Source organism: Stegodyphus dumicola, chromosome 9 (genome assembly GCF_044657685.1).
Source record: "Stegodyphus dumicola isolate Sdum_Otavi_A_Nest chromosome 9, ASM4465768v1".
NCBI lineage: Eukaryota > Metazoa > Arthropoda > Arachnida > Araneae > Eresidae > Stegodyphus > Stegodyphus dumicola.
Genome location: NC_140776.1, coordinates 81369236 through 81389382, shown reverse-complemented (window position 1 = coordinate 81389382; position 20147 = coordinate 81369236). Strand labels below are relative to the sequence as shown.

Here is a 20147-nt window from a genome sequence, read left to right as displayed (position 1 = left end):
TATCTGAGAACTGCAGTGGAAAAGTATTTGACCAGGGTATAACTTAATGAAAAGACTGAGACTGAATTTCATTATGAACTTTATTTTATAAAATTTAAAACTGCTATGTTTAATTTGTGAATATAACTTGAACATATTGTAAATATTTGTTTCTTTTAAATTTGTGTATCTAACTTTTACATAGTGTAAATGCTTGTTTAGTTATGTTATCTGTATGTTTTAAAACAATTTGATTGTATTGAATTAGGCTTCTGACCAAGGATTGTACTGCCTAGGACGTGCAGTCCTCGGGAGGGGGCAATGTTACGAAATGTAAAGGTGTGGTGAGATGGCTTCCCGGCAAAGTAGTTTTAGGGTTGCCATAAAATGGCAAAAGAGGGCATGGTTGCCACATTTGGCACAAAATTGCCCATTTGGTGACAAAATTGGCGATATACCATGGATGGTTGGAGAACCTTCTGGAACAAATTCTTACCGGTTTAGCCCAGAATGTTCCCGAACACAAGCCAAAAGCTATATAAGCCCTGCTGGTCCGCAGTCGGTTAGTGTGCGTCTCTCATCGAGTGAGTGTGTGCTCCGTCTAGCAAGCTGATAGATGGTCATTGATCGAGTGTTTCGAAGTCTAGCGCCGAGTTGGTCTTCGAGTGCATCGAGAGGGTCTTTTAGTGCATCGTTGAGTTTTGTCTTAGACTGTGCTGAGTCGAGATTTATACACTTGTGCATCGCGTGGAGAGGCTCGAGAATACGTGGAGTTCCGAGAACGACCAAGCAGAGTTGAGAGCTGTACTCGGGTGCTTTGCAGTGAAGCTGTCTCCACCATGACAGCCTGATAACCTGAAGGCTGTGTTGCTGATCGTGTCAGCTTGTTTATAGTAGTTCATCGACGACTGTAAAACGTGTTTTGGAGCTGTCCTGACAATATTGTCTAAATAAAGCGTGTTTCGATACTTCATCAAGTGTCGTCATTATTCACTCCAAATCTACAAACCCCGTACGAACGTGAAGGAAGGAAATAACACAACAACTGGTGTCAGAAGAATTAGAAATAACGTAACAATATTCTATGAATGTGTTTCAGTGGCATATGTCTTATGATTTTATTGGTACTTCTATTCCAATTTTAGCTTAAATTTATTTAAACCAGTAATCTGAACAGGCTATAGGCTCAATTTAGCCCAAAGTAACAATTTATAAACATGAGTCAATCTTCCGTGTTCTCATTTTCGAATTCAAAAAATGGAAGTTAGCACAAGCGGTATAGATGCATCATCTATAAACAAATTCAACAGACAAAATTATTCGCAATGGAATTTCAAATTGTTTTTGTTGTCAAGGCGAAAACAGTATATTTTGTCACCAGCTGAATTAAGGTAAAGCCAAAAAATAATAAAGCGGCAATAGCAAAATGGAAAAAAAGATGATGCAATTGCAATGTTTACAATATTGTCTGCAAAGGAACTTTCAGAAGTCACACTTATTAAAAACTGTTCTTCATCAAATGAAATACTTATAAAATTGGACTCTTATCTTTAAACTGAAATCTAACAGAATGTTGCTGTTGACAAATTTCACATTTGAAAATGAAACTGAAAATCTTGCTTATCAAGGACTCTGGCAAAAGTATCAGCAATGCATTACAATTACAGAAATTTTGAGAACATTACCTCCGAAATGTAGCAATTTCAATCATCTATCGATGACAGTTAATAAGAACTTGTCAAATCTGACTGCAAGACTCGTTAATGAAGAAACTCCTTTATCGCAATTTGAGAAAAGTGAGTGCACTTTTTGTTTCTAATCTCAAATTTAAGAAGAAAAAAAAAAAAAAAAAAGCCACGAGATTTAGAGAGCAAGTATAAATTTAAAAATAATAATGGAAGCATGGTAAAATAACATGCTATATCTGTCGTAAAAAAGGCTGATTGAAAACTGCAGAAAGAATTACAACAAATTACAGAGAATTTAGCTGCAAAATAGGATTAAACTGTAGAGAAAAGTGATGAACAGTAGATTTTGGACAGTGAAGCATCTGTTCATGACCTAACAATTTCAGTTACTTTGACAGCTTCATTGAGACAAATGAAAATGAAACTATCCATCTTGGCAACAATTTAGAATTAACTATTATAGGAAAAATGAATGTAAAAATCCAAAAGCTGATTCACAGTAATTAGCAAGACGGAGAAATAAGTAGTATCCTCCATGTTCCATACTTAAATAAAAATCTTCTTTCTGAAGATTACAGGTAAAAGTATGAGGATAATAAAAATGCAAAATCATGCTGATATACACAACTGTGAAGACAAGTTAGTTGGATAGTTGTTCTGCAAACAACTCGATCACATGCTTTTTAAAACTAAAATTTCTCCTGAAGAAAATATTTCTCATATGAATGATCTAAGAACAGGACACATAAACTTGAAAGCTCTTTGCGAACTGAGTGATAAAAGACTAATTGATAAGCTAGATGTCTCAAACAAAGTTAAATTCTTTTATGAAGTCTGCCAGTATGGCAACATAGATTTCCATTTAGTTTCAAAGAATATAAGGTTACTAAACCAGCAGAATTAATACACAGTGACATTTGTGGGTCCTATGTCCACACATTCAGTAGGAAAAGCAAATTATTTCATATTAATAAAAGATAACTGCAGTGGTTTTTAGAATTATTATAAGGGCGAGTCAAATGAAAGTGAGCCAACCCCTCCTCAGCAAGAACGGTTCGGTCCATCATCTGCGGCGCATGCGCGTAGCACAGAGACAGCCTTCATTTACGAAAGTGGCGCGAAAGTGTAAGGTTAAAGTTCTTTAAGGCGCTCTTACACTGGGTTGAAGACGGTAGCGTGACATAATGGATGCTCCAAAAGAGGAACAGCGTGGTGTGGTCAGGTTTTTGACAGCTGAAGGTGTTTCCCAACATGAAATTAGTCGCCGTATGACTGCTGTGTACGGTGAACATTGCATCGCATTGGCCACTGTGAAGCGTTGGAGCAAACGGTTCAGAGGAGGACGTGAAAGTTCAAAGACGATCCAAGACCGGGCCAAAGCCACCTTGCAATCACCCCCGACACAACTGCACAGGTTGATGAGCTGATTAGACAAGAACGGAGGATAAGCATCAATGAACTGGCAGAGCGTGTGAACATCAGTCACGGTTCGGTTCACACCATAATTCATGATCATCTCGGTTATCGGCTTTTGTGTGCTCAATGGATGCCCAAGATTTTGAACGACCGCCAGAAGACGGAGAGGTTCGGCGCTGCTTTGACTCATCTCATCCGGTATCAAAATGAGGGTGACGACTACTTGTCTGAAATTGTGACCGGAGACGAATCATGGTGCCACCACTACGAACCTGAAACACGCTGGCAAAGCTTACAGTGGAAACATTCGAATTCACCACCCCCGAAGAAAGCAAAGGCTGTCATTTCCTCTGGAAAGGTGCTATTGACTTTTTTTTCGATCGTCAGGGGCCATTACTGATTGAATTTGCTAAACGTGGAGAGACTATCAATAGTTCGCGATATTCTGCAACGCTGGATCAGCTGCGTGTCGCAATCAAGAACAAACGACCTGGAAGATTGACAAATGGTGTGATCTTGCTACACGACAATGCTCGTCCCCACGTCGCTGATGTGGTTAAGACACAACTGGCAAAGTTCAAGTGGGACACGCTGCAACATCCTCCATACAGCCCAGATTTGTCGCCATGCGACTTTCACATTTTCAGGAAACTGAAAAAACATCTCAAGGGTACCAGATTCATGTCGGACGCCGCCGTGAAGGAGTCGGTTACAGACTTTTTGAATCGACAGCCCAAGGAGTTTTATGAGACGGGGATCACGCGGCTCATTTGTCAATGGGATAAATGTCTCAATGTTCATGGAGACTACCTTTAAATAAAGTACTCTGTTTGTCATATATTCGCATTGGCTCACTTTCATTTGACTCGCCCTTATATTATTTATTTATTTTTTTTTAAACACAAAAGTGATGCTCTGGAATTCAAAACTTTTGTCCAGCTATGTGAAAACAAATTTGGCCATCAAGTTAAAGCACTTAGTTGATAGTGGAACCGAATACATTAATTTGCATTTCAGTGATTTTTCTAACAAAAAAGGTATTCAATCAGAAACAACAGCTCCTTATACTCCACAACAAAATGGAAGATCTAAAAGGGACATGCATACAATTTTGGAAAGTGCTTGATCCATGATGTATTCAACAGAATTCCTTTGTATCTATGGGTAGAAGCAGTGAATATAGCTGTCTATATTTTGAGCAGAACATTACAACTTAATTCTACATTATACCTGTTATATATGTAACTGTATCTATTATTATCTTTAACTATAACTGTAATATAGTATAGTAGATGAGTAATGTAGAATAAACGATGTTTGTGTACATCTTGTAATCATCACTGAGCACGTACCCAACACATATAAAATACAACACATGGCGCAGCTCGTCGTTGATTAAAAAAGAAAAATCACTTTTCTAAAATGTGCACTTTTAAAAATGTTAATGTTGTACAGAATAATTTAGAGCATGAGTTACATAATAATGGTAATGAATATATTTTAGGGTCAGTAGAAGATATAAATCCATTTTCTAAAAATAAAACTGAATGGTTTGAAAAACTAAAAGTAAACATATCTAAATATTTATTTGTTAAGTTGGATACTGGAGCTCAGTGTAATGTGCTACCATTGCCTAAATTTAAACAATTAAATCTAAGAGAGAAATGTTTGACTAAATCAAAAGTCACTTTAAATAATTACAATGGTACTACAATTGATGTAGTTGGAAAATGTAAATTATTATGTGAAACATCGAAAGGGGACAAGGATGAAATAGAATTTCAAGTTGTAGCATGTGATAAAACTGTTCCAGCTATTTTAGGTTTACCTACATTGCAAAAATTAAACCTAATACAAAGGATTTGTACAGTAAATCCTGATTCTAATGAAAGGTTACCAGAACTTTTAAAAGGATATCAAGATTTGTTTAAAGGAACTGGGAATTTAACTGGATATACATATCATATTAAATTAAAACCAGGAGCTGTTGGTAAAATAGAACCCAGTAGGAAAATTCCACTTAGCTTATTAAATCCATTAAAAAAGGAATTAGCAAGAATGGCAAAAGATGGTATTATAAAGAAAGTTAACCAACCGTCAGAATTCGTGAATTCATTAGTGGTAGTAAGGAAAAAGGATGGAAATTTAAGAGTGTGTTTAGATCCTCAGCACCTTAACCAAAATATACTAAGAGAACATTATCACATACCAACCTTTGAAGAAATTTCATCTCAAATGACAAATGCAAAGGTCTTTAGTATTTTAGATGCAAACAAAGCATTTTGGCAAATTAAACTGTCAGATTCAAGTTGTGAATTTACTACATTTAACACTCCGTTTGGTAGATATTGTTTTTTGAGGTTGCCATATGGACTGAGTTCATCACCAGAAGTTTTCCACAGAAGTTTTTCTGAAATTTTTAGTGATTTAGAAGGAGTTCAAATATATATAGATGATTTATTAGTTTGGGGTAAAGATAAAAAAGAACATGATTCAAGATTAAAGAAGTTGTTGGACAGAGCCAGAGAAAAGAATGTTAAATTTAATTTAAATAAATGCAAATTTGGGCTGAATGAAGTGAAATATATGGGACATATATTTTCTAAAGATGGTTTAAAACCAGATGAAGACAAAATTAAGGCTATTCTAGATATAAAACCACCAAAAAATGTAAAAGAATTAGAAACTTTCCTAGGAATGATTACATATGTTTTTAGATTTATACCTAATGTATCAGAATTGACATCATGTTTAAGAGATTTGTTGAAAAAACAAGTTATCTGGAACTGGAATGCAACACATGAAAAAGCATTTAGAAGACTAAAAGATGTCTTGGTAAATAAACCAGTTTTACAGTATTATGATATAAACATGCCAGTAGTTTTATCTGTAGATGCATCTCAAGAAGGACTAGGAGCAGTCTTACTGCAGAATAATTTACCAGTGGCATATGCATCTAAGGCATTAACAGATACACAGAAGAATTATGCTCAAATTGAAAAGGAAACTTTAGCTATTGTATTTGCGTGTGAGAAATTTCACCAGTATATATTTGGAAAAAATATTACTGTGGAAAGTGATCATAAACCACTGGAATCAATTTTCAAAAAGCCATTAAATAAATGCCCTGTAAGACTACAAAGAATGCGTATAAGATTACAGCCATATCAGTTTGAGATAAAATATAAACCAGGAAAAGAACTTTTTATAGCAGATGCATTATCAAGATCATTCACTGATAAAGGATCTGATTTCTTTGAAGGAGAAATAGAAGCTCATGTTGGATTAGTTGTAGAATGTATACCAATGTCTAATGGTAAAATGGAAGTTTTTCAACTGGAAACAGAAAAAGATGAAGAACTACAAGTTTTAAGAAAATTAATTAAAACTGGATGGCCAGATGAAAAATGTATGGTTCCAGAACTGGCAAAACTATATTTTAACTTCAGAGAAGAACTATCAGAAGCAAATGAATTAATATTTAAAAATTCCTGTGTTGTTGTACCAAGAAGTTTACGAAAAGATATGTTGAGCAGAATTCATTATGGTCATTTAGAAGTAGTAAAATGCAAGATCAAAGCAAGAGAAATATTATATTGGCCAGGAATGTCCAAAGAAATTGAAGATTTGGTACTGAATTGTCAAACATGTTTAAGTTTACAAAAAGCTAATACTAAAGAACCAATGATATCTAAAGAAATACCTAATGGTCTATGGGAAGTATTGGGAACAGACCTCTTTTACTTTCAAGGAAGGGATTATCTAATAGTTATAGATTATTTTAGCAAATATGTTGAAATTGTACATTTGGAAGATTTGTCAAGTGTAGCAGTGATAAAGCAATTGAAATCAATTTTTGCAAGACATGGTATTCCGAAAATAGTATATTCGGATAATGGTCCACAATATAATTGCAGAAAATTTAAAGATTTTGCAAGAAGATGGAATTTTGAAACCAGAAGTCCAAAATACCCACAGTCTAATGGAATGGTTGAAAGACATATTCAAACTGTCAAGCGAATGTTAGAAAAAGCTGTAGTTGACAACAAAGATCCATATTTAGTTTTACTGGAATATCGTAACTCTCCTATTTCAGATGAAATTAAGTCACCTTCTGAATTGATGTTTGGAAAAAAAAGTAAATGGATTGATGCCTATAAAAGAGAATTTCATCCAAGCTAAACGATATGAAGACCATAAACAACACTTACTGAAGAGACAAACCTTACAAAAAAGTTATTATGATAGGAATGCAAGACCATTAAAACCACTGAAAACAGGAGATCATGTTTACATAAAAGAGAAAGGGAAAAAACTAAATGAAAGAGGGAAAATTATAGAAGAAGCAGAAAGACCACGTTCATATAGGATTATAAGAACAGATGGAAGAATTGTAGAAAGGAACAGAAGAGACCTTCTTAAAGGAACTAATCAGGAAGAGTTTGCAATACAAAACAACTATGAGAATGAAGTTATAGATGAACACGAGATACATGAAAATAGTAGGAGCACTTCAAATTTAGATGTGCCTGTAAGTCCTTCAAAATCTAACAGAAGTGTTGTGTCACCAAATAGCAAAAGAGGTATAGTATCATCAAATTTTTCAAATGGACATAACTACGTCACTCGATCTGGTAGGACTGTTAAGAAACCTTATTATTTAAAAGAATATGTTTAATTTTACTACTATTATTATTTTTTATAAAAAAGGGAGATGTTATATATGTAACTGTATCTATTATTATCTTTAACTATAACTGTAATATAGTTTAGTAGATGAGTAATGTAGAATAAACGATGTTTGTGTACATCTTGTAATCATCACTGAGAACGTACCCAACACATATAAAATACAACACAATACCCATTTAACAATTATCTACTCATTCATATCAAATCAAAAATTAACTAATGCCATTTAGCTTTTCAGATAACAGTAAACCCAAAATGAAATATTTCTTCCTGATTAATTACTAATGAAAAATTTTGGAAACTAGTGGCAAAAATTTCAATTTAAACAGAAATCTGGTGTATTGACAAAAAAACTGTGTTTGGACTATATTTGTTTCTTTTAACTAATTCCCTCTTTCATATTAAATTCCTTAATTATGATTTTTACTAATTGATGAACATAATATAATGATGTTATTCCAATATATTACTGATATAAAAAAATAACATAAAATTTTTTGTTTCTTTCTTCTAGGTAGGAAAAAATCTTGGAAAAGATGCCAAATTAATGAAATGCCCTAAATGTCAATTTGCTGCAAAAGATCAAAATGGAAAGATGTGTGTTTGCTCAAATTGTTGTTATATGTTTTGTAAAAAGTGTTTAAACCCATATCAAAGTTCTCATAAGTGCTCCTCTAAACCAAATGTACCAATTATTATAATTGGTAGTAAACAAAGTAGAAAAAACTTAAAGCGATTGTGAAACACATTAACAGCTTGATCTCACGGACAATTCCAGCTATTTATTTTTTTACTTTTTATAATATTTGGATTTTATTCTGTTTTTAATAATCAACAGTTTTAAATGTTTGTAGCGTGTGTACTCTAGTCAGTACAAAAAATGCATAAATGTTATGTGATCATGTTTCAGCACATTCCTTAATTTGTTAACTACATTATTAGAGAGAATATTAAAAATAGTGTTTTCCTTAAGTTCCTTTAAAATTCTTGTTTTTTCTAATTGTTAAATTAATCTGAATCAAATATATTTATAATACACATTGTTACATCTCTTTAAAGCATGTTTTGATGTAAATCCTCTGATGTGTTTCTTGAAAATTTTTAATCTGCGTAAAAGAGTTTGGAATTTTAATTTAAACTTATACTTGAAAATTTTAATTAAAACTTACACTTGAAATAGCATTTGTTTGTCATCTCGTATATTTCTAGGTTGCATTAACCTTTTTCATATACAAAAGAAAAATACTTTTGAAGCCTACAAATTTAAAATGAATATCCAGTTTCCCATGCTTTAATCTAAATATTTTACTAGTGTGCAAGATTTAAAAATGCAAATCTGACTTTTAAATTCATAAAAAGTTTCCTTAATGTGTTTATTAATGATACACAAATTTTCTATTTAGATTTTACATCAGTCTAAATAAAACTGCGTGAAGCAAACAAATTTTATTTTAAGACTATTTCACCCATCAGTAGATTTTACTTACATATTTGTATTTAGAACATACACATATTAACTGCAATCATTTTCTACATTTTTAATTTCAAAAAATTAGTTGCAAAAATTTGAAATTTGTCTTGAGATTTTTAGAATCATAATATGTGTTATCAGGAAAGCTACTGCTTCTGAGAATGTCATATTTTGATAGAAATGGACTTTTATTTTCACCTAAACATTATTTTTAAGAGATAGTGCAATTTCTTTACCTCTTTCACAGTATTAGTCAGTTAGTTACTTCCTTAGTATTGCCATGTAAACAGATCTTTTTGTCCCTTATACATAAATGTGGTTAATACAGCGCCATTCTTTGTTTTCTGTTAGGTGAAGAATATTTTTAACATCCTCAAAGTAACTTTTTATAATGTATATAAAGAAATTTTTAAAGCATATTTGTGCAGATTTATATTTTTATCCTTTATATTACTTTTTTCATTAATTGCAGATTTTCATTAATATTAGATCATTTTTCACAGCTTCATTTGGATATCTTCAGCAACATATTTTTTTCTACCCTGGAATAGTTTGTTACTACTGTTAAGTCAAACCTTATAGTAAACTTGTAATATTCAAATCAAACATTGTTTTCTAATAGTAGTTTTTCATTATTTTCCACTAACTTCAGCTATTTATTTGCTAATTTAAGAAGTTACTATATATGAAAGGCTCATGGTTCCAAAGTATCATTGATCAATTAGTTCATTATTTAACCATTTGAGTTACAGGAAATGTTAATTTAGATGCATGGGATTCAAATGCATCACCATAATGTTATAAAAATGTATAAGTAAAAAGTTTCTGTATTTTTACATGTAATAAAAAGCATAATTTTCATTCAATACATTATACATCTATATTTGTAAGAATATTTATTAATAAACTTGCTATAAAAATTATACTATTTTTTAATTTGCATTGCATTTTATCTTACCTATTTGAATTTGTTTAGCTATTCAGTAAATACTTTTTTCAACACTTCAATAAATAAAAGAAACATTCTTATTTTTGGGAGCCAGTTTTGTTTACTAAGTGTATAAAATTTCAGATCATTATACACTAATAACTAATGCAAATATATCCATATTAAGTTAAGTGAAAAGAAAATGGCATTTCTATAAAAATAAAATATTTTAATTTATTACAATTTAAATCTTAAAAAAATTAGTATCAAAATAATAATTTATCTCATATTAAACTGTTTAAATGTAGTCGACTTATGTTATCACCTTTTTAGTATCTCATAAAATCTAGGATCATGAAAGATATTCATGATCTTAGATTTTATGAGACATATTCCAGATTTATGTAAACATCCGGTTTGGGCAGAAGTGGGCATATCTATCAGTGATGTAGGGGTGAGTGCAGTAGCCCGGTTAGATTTAAATGGTTCTTCCATTTCACGCTCTATCTTTCGAGTGCTGCGCAACAGAAAATTTTTGTCTACGCTTTATACATTTTAAGCTGATGTACCGTGAAATTTTAAAATTATAGAATTAAATTAAAATGCCTAGAAACATCAGATCGTGACATTTCAAAGAAAAACCATTAAAAAAACTGTAATAGTAAACTATTTGTCTTAATACAATTCATCATCAGGTTAGAAATATTTTAATAGATAATATTAATTTAATAGATAACAATTAGATTAATAATAATTTAGATAATGTATATTAGTTAATTTTTAATATTTTCAAACATTGAATGAAAAACTTATCTGTTAAATATTCTTTAATAAATTACATTTATTAATATAATCAAATGATCTATAAATAAAATAAAGCAATTTAATGAGAAGAGGTTGCATAAAAAGTATTTTAGTTTTAATTAAACATGCCATAACCTTTTTTTTCCCCTTTACATTTATTTTAGTGACACAGCATTAAGGGTCCTCGGAACTCGTAGAGAATTCAGAATCCGAATTGTCGCTGACAGTAAAATTTGATGGTTCACACAATTCCTCTATTATACCATCTATTCTCCAATATTCAGTTTCTAAATTGTTTACATGATCACAGTACTTCTTCCAACTGTTCAATAGCCTCGTTTGTGAAAGGTAATAAATTCGACATGCTTATATCTAAAGTTGTATTCTGACTTCGAACATAATTTTTTATGTCAGCTCATGCACATTCTATGGCGTTTATATCACAGTGATATAATGGGAGTCGCAGAACTGTATGACCTTGTTCTTTTCATAATGCAATCAAATTTGAAAGTTTTGACTTTGGGAGCATTTTGTTTCAATGCAGCAGCTCCACTTTTCGAAAATTCGGGCAAAAAGAAATGTTTTTATCAGCCACTGCATTGTAGCTTCCTTTTTTGGGACGCATTGGGGGTTTTATTTAGCTGCACCGAATGATAAGGCGCATTATCAATAATTATAACGGAATTTGGTAGTAGGTTTGAAATTAACTTCTTGTTTGCCCATTTTTCAAATATTGAAGAATTCATTTGTCCGTGGTAATCGCCAGTTGTAGAGTTCACTTTATAAATTAAACTAGTATTGGGAATGAAACCCATCTCACCACCAGCACATAAAATTATTATGCGTCGAGAGGCTTTCTAAGTGTTTCTCTTTGCCAAGGAAAATTGATTGTGTCTTTTGATACAGGAAGCAGTTTGGTTATAGTTGGCACTTTCTTTTCCTTGACATAAAAGTCTTGAACTGCTCGTCTTAAACTATCCAAATCAAAATTATCTAAGCCTGTATTTACAACAGTTTCTCTCTTTTTTTTTTTTAGGGAAAGATAATTCAACATTTTCTTTACTTTCAGATTCTTTACAAATTCTGTTTATGCTGGCAATCGAAACGCCAGTCATCTTAATCGATCTGCATATTGGCTGCGTAACTGGGATGGTCAGTCTTCCTAACTGCGATTCTTCATTACAAACTTTAATCACGCTATACACTAATTTCTTAAAATTGCTGTAGAAAGGTTTATTTCTAGAGCTTTCTGGAACACTAGAACTCGTTGTAAAAATGAAGATTTGAAAGTAAAAGAAGGTCAGTAACAGCGATGCTCAACGATTGTAAGAAAAAGCACTAAATGACTGTGATATCTGGCGACTGTTTGGCGATCAACAGAGCATGCTTGGCGCAGGTAGCTCTTCTTCGAGAAGGGTTAATGTATTTATTAGGAGTTGCATGTTAGCCTCGGAAGAGGAAGGTAGTAGAATGTACTATGCGGTAGGAGCGACGTACTGCTCTGAGTAACTATTATATTATTATTTGAATTATATATTTAATAAATGTTTGTTTCGTCTTGCTAAATGGTGCCTTATTAAACCATGAAGTCATCACAACACGCTCTCTTACGAGAAAACCAGAGAGGTTAGAAGCTTAGAGCGTTGAAAACGGAAGAGGCGTAAAGTTAAGCCTAACTAACGAAAGAAGTGTTCATTTGCAAAAGAGAGTAAAAACGTGAGAATTATTTAATCGAGAGTTTGAAAGGCTTGATTCTAAAGGAAAATAGAAGAAAATGTTCAAAAACGCAAAGAAAGAGGATTTAGTAACAGTTCTATTGGAAATTGGCGAAGAAGCATCCCTAGATTTGAAGCTGGTAGAACTGAAACACAAACTCCAGAATAGCAAGGAATACATCGAAGATGCTGATTTCGTGAAAGAAATTCTGATTACTACAGTGGAGAATAGAAGAAGAAATGGAAAGAATGCAAATGGAAGAAGAAAGAATAAGAACAGAAAGAGAACACGAAATAGAACTAGCGAAGATTCGAGCAACTCAAAATGAAGGAAGTAGAAGTCCAACACCTTTAATCCAAAACACAGAACGAGAAACCGAAATTTCCCTGGACAAGCTGATCAAAGGAGTAGAAACACTGACTATACCAGTACCGAAGAGAGCAGAAGAATGGAATATATTTTTCGATTCTATCGAAAGAGCATTTAAGCACAAGAAGGTTCCTGAAGAATACAAATCAGAAATATTATTGAAATTAATTGGAGAAAAAGCTTCAAATGTTCTTGTTTATATAAAGGAGGAAGATCTGCAAAATTACGAAAAAGTGAAAACTCTTGTTCTGAAGGAATATCAACCTACTCCTCAAACCTGTTTAGAAAACTTTAGAAAAACTAAACGTTATTCCGGCAAAACGCATATCCAGTTCGCTTCAAGACTAACAGCTACATGGGACTATTACTGCAAGTAAAGGATTTCGAAACACTCAAGGAGTTAATTATTTCCGATAAATTATTCCAAGCATTAGATGAAGAAACAGCTGCACACGTCGCAATACGCCAAGGAAATAAATGGCTGAAGCCTCAAGAATTAGCTACAGAATGTGATATTTATTTCACGGCCAAAGGAAAATCTTTCGACGAAGTTCGAAATGGAATTAAGCGATCACCGAGATTCCTGGATACAACATGTGCACACGACAAATATATTCCACCACCCATGAGAAAAGAATATCCAAAACACGAAAGATTTCACGCGAGAAGAAAAGAATGTTATATTTGTGGAAATTATCAACACATCGCGAGAGATTGCCCAGACAAAAGAAGAAAGAACGAAACTGCAGTAAATAAGAAGGGAAAGGATGATTCCAAAACTCAAAAAAATTCAAACAGAACATCAAAAGAAGAAGCCATCGTAGCTAAAGTAGACACATCCCATCTACGATCTGAATTCGCAGAACGCATCGTTCAACCACTGCAAAAAGTAGATATTTTTATTAACTCTGAGAAAATCGAAGCTATCGTAGACTCTGGAACGCAGATAACGATCGTACATTCATCGCTCATTCCAAATTTAGAGGAGAGAGAAGGAGGTAAAATATTGCTAACACCTGCTTTCGGACAACCAATTGAAGCAAAAGTTTGCCGTGTACCTATTTACCATAAAGATCATGGAAGCAATATATTTAATTTTGTGGATACATTAATTGCAGTGACTGATAAGCTAAATGTGCCTTGCCTAATAACTCCAGAAATATACGAACTGTTGATTAATCCTGCGGCAGAAGAACCAAACGCAGAAAGAAATAATTACGGAAGCGAAAACTTACAAACTTTATTCGCCAATGCACAGTCAAACGACAGCGTTGATTCCCCCCCGCTAATGCTTATGGAGGAGAAAAACGAAGAGGAGGAAGGGAAGAAGGCGAGTGTTTATGTAAACACAGACTTATCGTCTGCTGAACGCCTACGCGAAGAGCAAGTTAACTGTCCCTCGCTGAGAGAAGCATGGAAGCTAGCAATAGAAAAAAAAGGAAATTATTTATTTATTGATCATCTTTTACATCACCAAGAAAAAATATTAGGACAGAATGTTTTTTCAGTTAGTGCTTCCGCTTAGTAGAAGAGCACAAGTGTTGGAATTAGCACATAGTTCCATTTTCGGTGCACATCTTGGGATAAGAAAAACAAAGGAGCGAATACGATATTCATTTTATTGGCCTGGATTAGCACAAGATGTTGAAACCTTTTGTAAAACGTGCAAAGATTGTCAGTTGAAAAGTCCAGAAAAGCGATCTGACAAGATTCCCATCACACCGGTCAGAAGGCCAGGATTACCTTTCGAAACAGTTAACATCGACATTATTGGACCTATTGAACCTTCCTCTGCTAGGAAACATAAATATGTGTTATGTCTGGTAGATCAACATTCCCGATGGCCAGAAGCCATTCCACTGAGAAGCTTGACAGCAAAAGCCACTTGCGACGCGCTTTTGGAGATTTTCATGAGAACAGGAATCCCTAATACAATAGCTAGTGACAACGGAAGTAACTTTGTTTCAAAATTAACTAAATTCCAGAAAAGACTAGGTTCTCACCCTAGGTTCTCTACACCTGCTTACAGTGCTTCAAATGGATTAGTAGAAAGATGGAACAAGTCCTTCAAGCAAATGTTACATCATGTCATCAGGACTGATCCTTCGAATTGGGATAAGCACATCCCATACCTGCTCTTTGCATACAGAGAAGTACCAAACTGCACCACGGGTGTCTCACCATTTCAGCTGATGTATGGAAGACAACCAAGAGGTCCTTTAGCAGTACTGAAGTCTTCATGGTCAGGAGAAATACCTATACCACCTAATCTAAGTGAATCGGCAGTGGATTACTTACAACTTTTAAAAATAAGGTTAGAACAAGCAGCCGAACAAGCCAATTTAATTGCAAGTGATAAACAACAAAAATATGCTGAGTACTTTAATCGGAGAACAATACCAAAAAATTTCAAAATCGGAGAACAAGTTTATTTACTCATACCAGATTCAAATAACAAACTCTATGCACGATGGACTGGTCCAGGAGAAATCGTGAATCATTGCCCACCTCATTCCTATAAAGTAAAACTACCTGATGGAAAGATCAAACATGTTCATGCAAATAAAATTAGAAAATTCCAAGCTAGTGTCAATGCAGTTGGAGTGATATTTGAAAATGAAGAAGAATTTGGAGAAATTATAACTTTACCAGGAAAAGATCTCTCGACCCCCCTGGAAGATTTTAAAATAGATGCAAATCTGAATTTAGAAAATTTGAATCCGCAGCAGAGAAGAAAATTGATAGCTCTTATCAACAAACACCGAGCACTATTCACCGGAAAGCTGAAAATAGCTAAAGTTGAAGCTCATAAAATTAGATTAATACCCAATATGGAGAGGAAGAAACCTTACATTTATAGGATTCCTGAAGCATTGAAACCCAAGGTCGATGAAGAAGTAGAAGAATTATTGAAATCGGGACTAATAGAAGAAAGTAATGCAGAAATAGCTCATCCAGTAGTTTGTGTAAGCAAAAAAAATGGAGATATCAGATTGTGCTTAGATTATCGAGCTTTGAATGCAGTGACGAAGCCAGATGACTTTCCTATGCAAAATGCCATTGATTTAATGTACAGTATAGGAAGAGCCAACGTCATAACAACTTTAGATTTGCTGAAAGGATATTGGGCAATTCCCATGGAGGAACAAAGTAAAGAGTACACATCGTTCAAAACTCGTCGAGGTCAATATCAGTTTAAAGTGCTACTCTTTGGATTAAGGAACGCAGCAGCAACTTTTCAGAGAGTAATGAATAACGCGCTGAAAGAATTTCAACAATTTTCAAGAGCCTATATTGATGACATAGCTATATTTTCCACGGATTTCGACACTCATCTCCGACATCTGGATAAAGTTTTTACCAAACTAGAGTCACTGGGATTTACTATCAATTCGAAGAAATGTTCGTTTGCAAAACCTCAAATTAAATATTTAGGACACATCATTGGATCAGGAAAACATCAACCAGATCCCGAGAAAATAGAGGCAATCAAGAAGCTGGAAACGCCGAAAACGAAAACAGATCTTAAAAGTCTGTTAGGACTATGTAATTATTATCGCGATTATATCCCAGGGTATGCAGAGATCGCCTACCCACTCACAGAACTCACGAAAAATAAACAACCGGAAATACTCAAATGGAAAGAAATTCATGAGTCAACATTTCAACAACTGAAGGAACGATTAGCGATGTCAACGGAGCTGATCACCCCAACACTGCAGGATCCGTTTGTCATTCATTCTGATGCATCCCAAATCGGAATAGGTGCATGTTTGTCACAGCAAAGGGGAGAGAAGCAATTTCCCATCTGCTACGCGAGCAAGAAATTATCGAAACCTCAACAGAGCTGGCCGACTATAGAGCGAGAAGCTTATGCTATAGTATGGGCATTGAAGAAGTTTGAACCTTGGATATTCGGTTCATCGGTGAAAATTGTGACTGATCATAATCCTCTAGCCTTTATAGTGAGAAATGCTCCGCAATCGTCCAAATTACAACGATGGGCCATAGCTTTGCAGAAATATAATCTCGAAATAGAACATTGCCCTGGAAAAAAACTGTCAAACGCGGATGCATTATCCAGACTTCCCACTTGTGAACTTTGAACATTAATTTACTGTTCATCTTCACGAACATTTTGTATAGTTAATAATTAGATAGTTTCTTTGCTTTTCATAATCATTTTACAATTTTGTGCAAATAAGATGTTTATGTAATTTGAAATAGATAGAGAAATTATTGGATAACAAATATTCGAGGTAAGTGGTAAATTTAGATATTTGTCTCCCAAGGATTTAAATCATGTTGCAGCATCATTAATTAAAAGGAATGTTAAGAATATAATTTTATATATATATAAGAAACTTAATAATTTTACTGTCATCATTGGAATAATACTAGGGTATATTTTAACATGTTTATAAAAGAAAATATCAACTTGGTTTCTTTGAATTAAGAATTGATAAATTGTTCTAATAATAATAAGGTTCGGAACAAGTGAAGTTAAAAATGATTTATCTATGTTTATATATAAAAATGTGTTATCTATGTTTATGTAGTAAATTGAGGTATGTCTATAGTAATTGAGATTTGAAAATTAGGAGAGAATGTATAAAAGTATATGTAGTTTTTTTTTTTTTTTTTCTTTTCTTTTTCACGTTGATCGCAAACAGTTGCTAGATTTTAGTTTCCAGATTGCTGATTGATTTGTAAATAATATCAACAACAATCTTACGACGGGGGTGTGATATCTGGCGACTGTTTGGCGATCAACAGAGCATGCTTGGCGCAGGTAGCTCTTCTTCGAGAAGGGTTAATGTATTTATTAGGAGTTGCATGTTAGCCTCGGAAGAGGAAGGTAGTAGAATGTACTATGCGGTAGGAGCGACGTACTGCTCTGAGTAACTATTATATTATTATTTGAATTATATGTTTAATAAATGTTTGTTTCGTCTTGCTAAATGGTGCCTTATTAAACCATGAAGTCATCACAATGACCTCTCCCGACCTCCGAGAGGAAAAAATACGTGCACTTTTCACCCACACCCTGTGATACTTCTTAAACAATTTGAAGTAAACTTCCAAGGATGGAACACAGCAATAACTTTTATTTTACACTAAAAAAAATGGCGACATACAAACAAGAGAAGAAAAGGTATAAAAACTTATTATTAAAAAAATAATAATTATATGCTTCGTGCGAGAAAATGCATGCGGCTCTTGAACCTGCGTTTCAATATTGCCAGTAACCTGTACATTATTTATTATTCATCTATTTCAAATGCACGAGAGATTAATAACGATATTAAAGCTGTTATGACCTCCAAGAGGGAAAAATACCCACGTTTTTCACCCACACCCCTTCAATTAAACTGACCCATCTTGGCTCTCGGCCAAACTTCTCTCGCTAGTAAGGTTAGACAGTAACTTCTAGACAAAGTGAAAAAAGCTGCATTGAAATAATCACCTGAGGTATAGGAAGGTTGCTTGCTCGATTTGGTTATCAGCTTTATACAGTACAAAGTCTTTAATCCGGACTCATTGGGACTTCGGCAATTCCGGATTAGGGATTTTTCCAGATTATAGATCATCAATTTAAATCTGGTAATGCAGAAGATGGCATGCAGAAATTATAAAATTAAAAATATGAAACTGTAATTTATGAAATAAAGAGCAATTATGATGATCTAAAGGGTATCAAAATTTACAAAAAAAAAAAACTTAATATTTATTTTTTTACTTTATTAAACACTTCTTTCAACGTGCGCATGCGTAAAGCATACATTATGCATAGTCGAAATTAGAAAATTGCAACCAGAAAACTATTTAATGTGTATTCGTGATATTTATAATGACGAGGAATTTGATTTAAATCATATCAAAGACGGAGTACATCAAGATGAAATACTATATTTAGTAAGGACTTATAAGCCGAATAAAATAAAAACATCTGCCCTGAAGATGAGGATAGTGCTGACAAATCAACTTCCAGTTGATTGCACACCGCAACGTTCGTAATGTATTATGCGTTTACGCATGCGCAGAAAGTTTGTAGCTTTGAGGTCCGGATTAAAGACTTTGTACTGTACCTACTTCCTAGTTATTTTTAAATTATCTGTAGAAGGGCTAAGCGATCTCCATAGAACCTATTCCAAATTATTTAAGGACTGTTAAAAATGGATGTAACTTCTGTGGTTTAACATAAGTAAGTTGACTGTTCAACCTAAAGGCTCTATGTTAAGGGTGACAACTGGTGATTTATTACCATTAACAACTATTTAACTATCAACACAAAACATGACAAATTAAAATTTATTTAGCCACTTCTTTCAAATTAAAGTTTCAATGTAACTTTAATCTGATTTATGTAAACAATGTTAGAAGATTACCGGTACTTGGACTGATCACTAAGATGCAAATTTTTTACAAGGTTCTATATCCAAAACTAGATCTCGGTTGAGTTATTGCCATAGCCACTAACATAGTTTTAGCCTTTCACGAACATGGCAGTGCTTCCTCGCTGTTGACCTTTTAGATGACCTGCAGTATAGATTTAAGTTTTTGAATTATAATGGTAAAAGACATTTATAGTTTCCTAAATATAAACATATTCCTCTATTGAGCAGCAAAGATTATTGAATGCAGAAATTTTTTATCAGTGCTCTAGAATATCCTTTTACATGGAGGTCATGGTTTATATGTAAAAAGAGAAATAAATAATTCTCCTAGTCTCATGATAATTGGTAAGAAGTTAAATGTCTCTGTTCTGCAGCAATCAACAAAAACTTGTATAGCTCCCTTCTTGACTTTATACAGAATTATGAGAAAATAAATATATACATTAAGTTTGCATCCTGCATATATGATTGCATAGTTTATGTGGTTCATGTAGCAAATATATTTATCTTTGAAACTGATTTTTTATAGAAACATATATTCTATTTAAATATTAAAAATAATGAAATAACCATATCCACTGAAAAGATGCCAGTGTTTACAGTTGATGATAATGAAGTGCATTGTTATAAGATAACAGCTCACAACATTTTCATTGTTGGATTACAGGATGGGTTATTAGCAGTAT

At 33.3% G+C, this 20147-nt stretch overlaps 2 protein-coding genes across 2 annotated transcripts in view; one reads left to right on the top strand and one right to left on the bottom strand.

Moving 5' to 3' along the window:
• LOC146995391 (uncharacterized) overlaps positions 1 to 10284 on the top strand; it is a 36018-nt gene extending 25734 nt beyond the window's left edge. Inside the window, exon 4 of the mRNA XM_085823676.1 lies at positions 8290 to 10284. Within this exon, the coding sequence (XP_085679802.1) occupies positions 8290 to 8517 (228 nt within the window). The 3' untranslated portion in view covers positions 8518 to 10284. The remainder of the gene's footprint in view (positions 1 to 8289) is intronic.
• The window catches only part of Tsen34 (tRNA splicing endonuclease subunit 34), a 269041-nt gene that overhangs the window by 75089 nt on the left and 173805 nt on the right, over positions 1 to 20147 (bottom strand). The gene's annotated exons all lie outside the window — the stretch shown is intronic.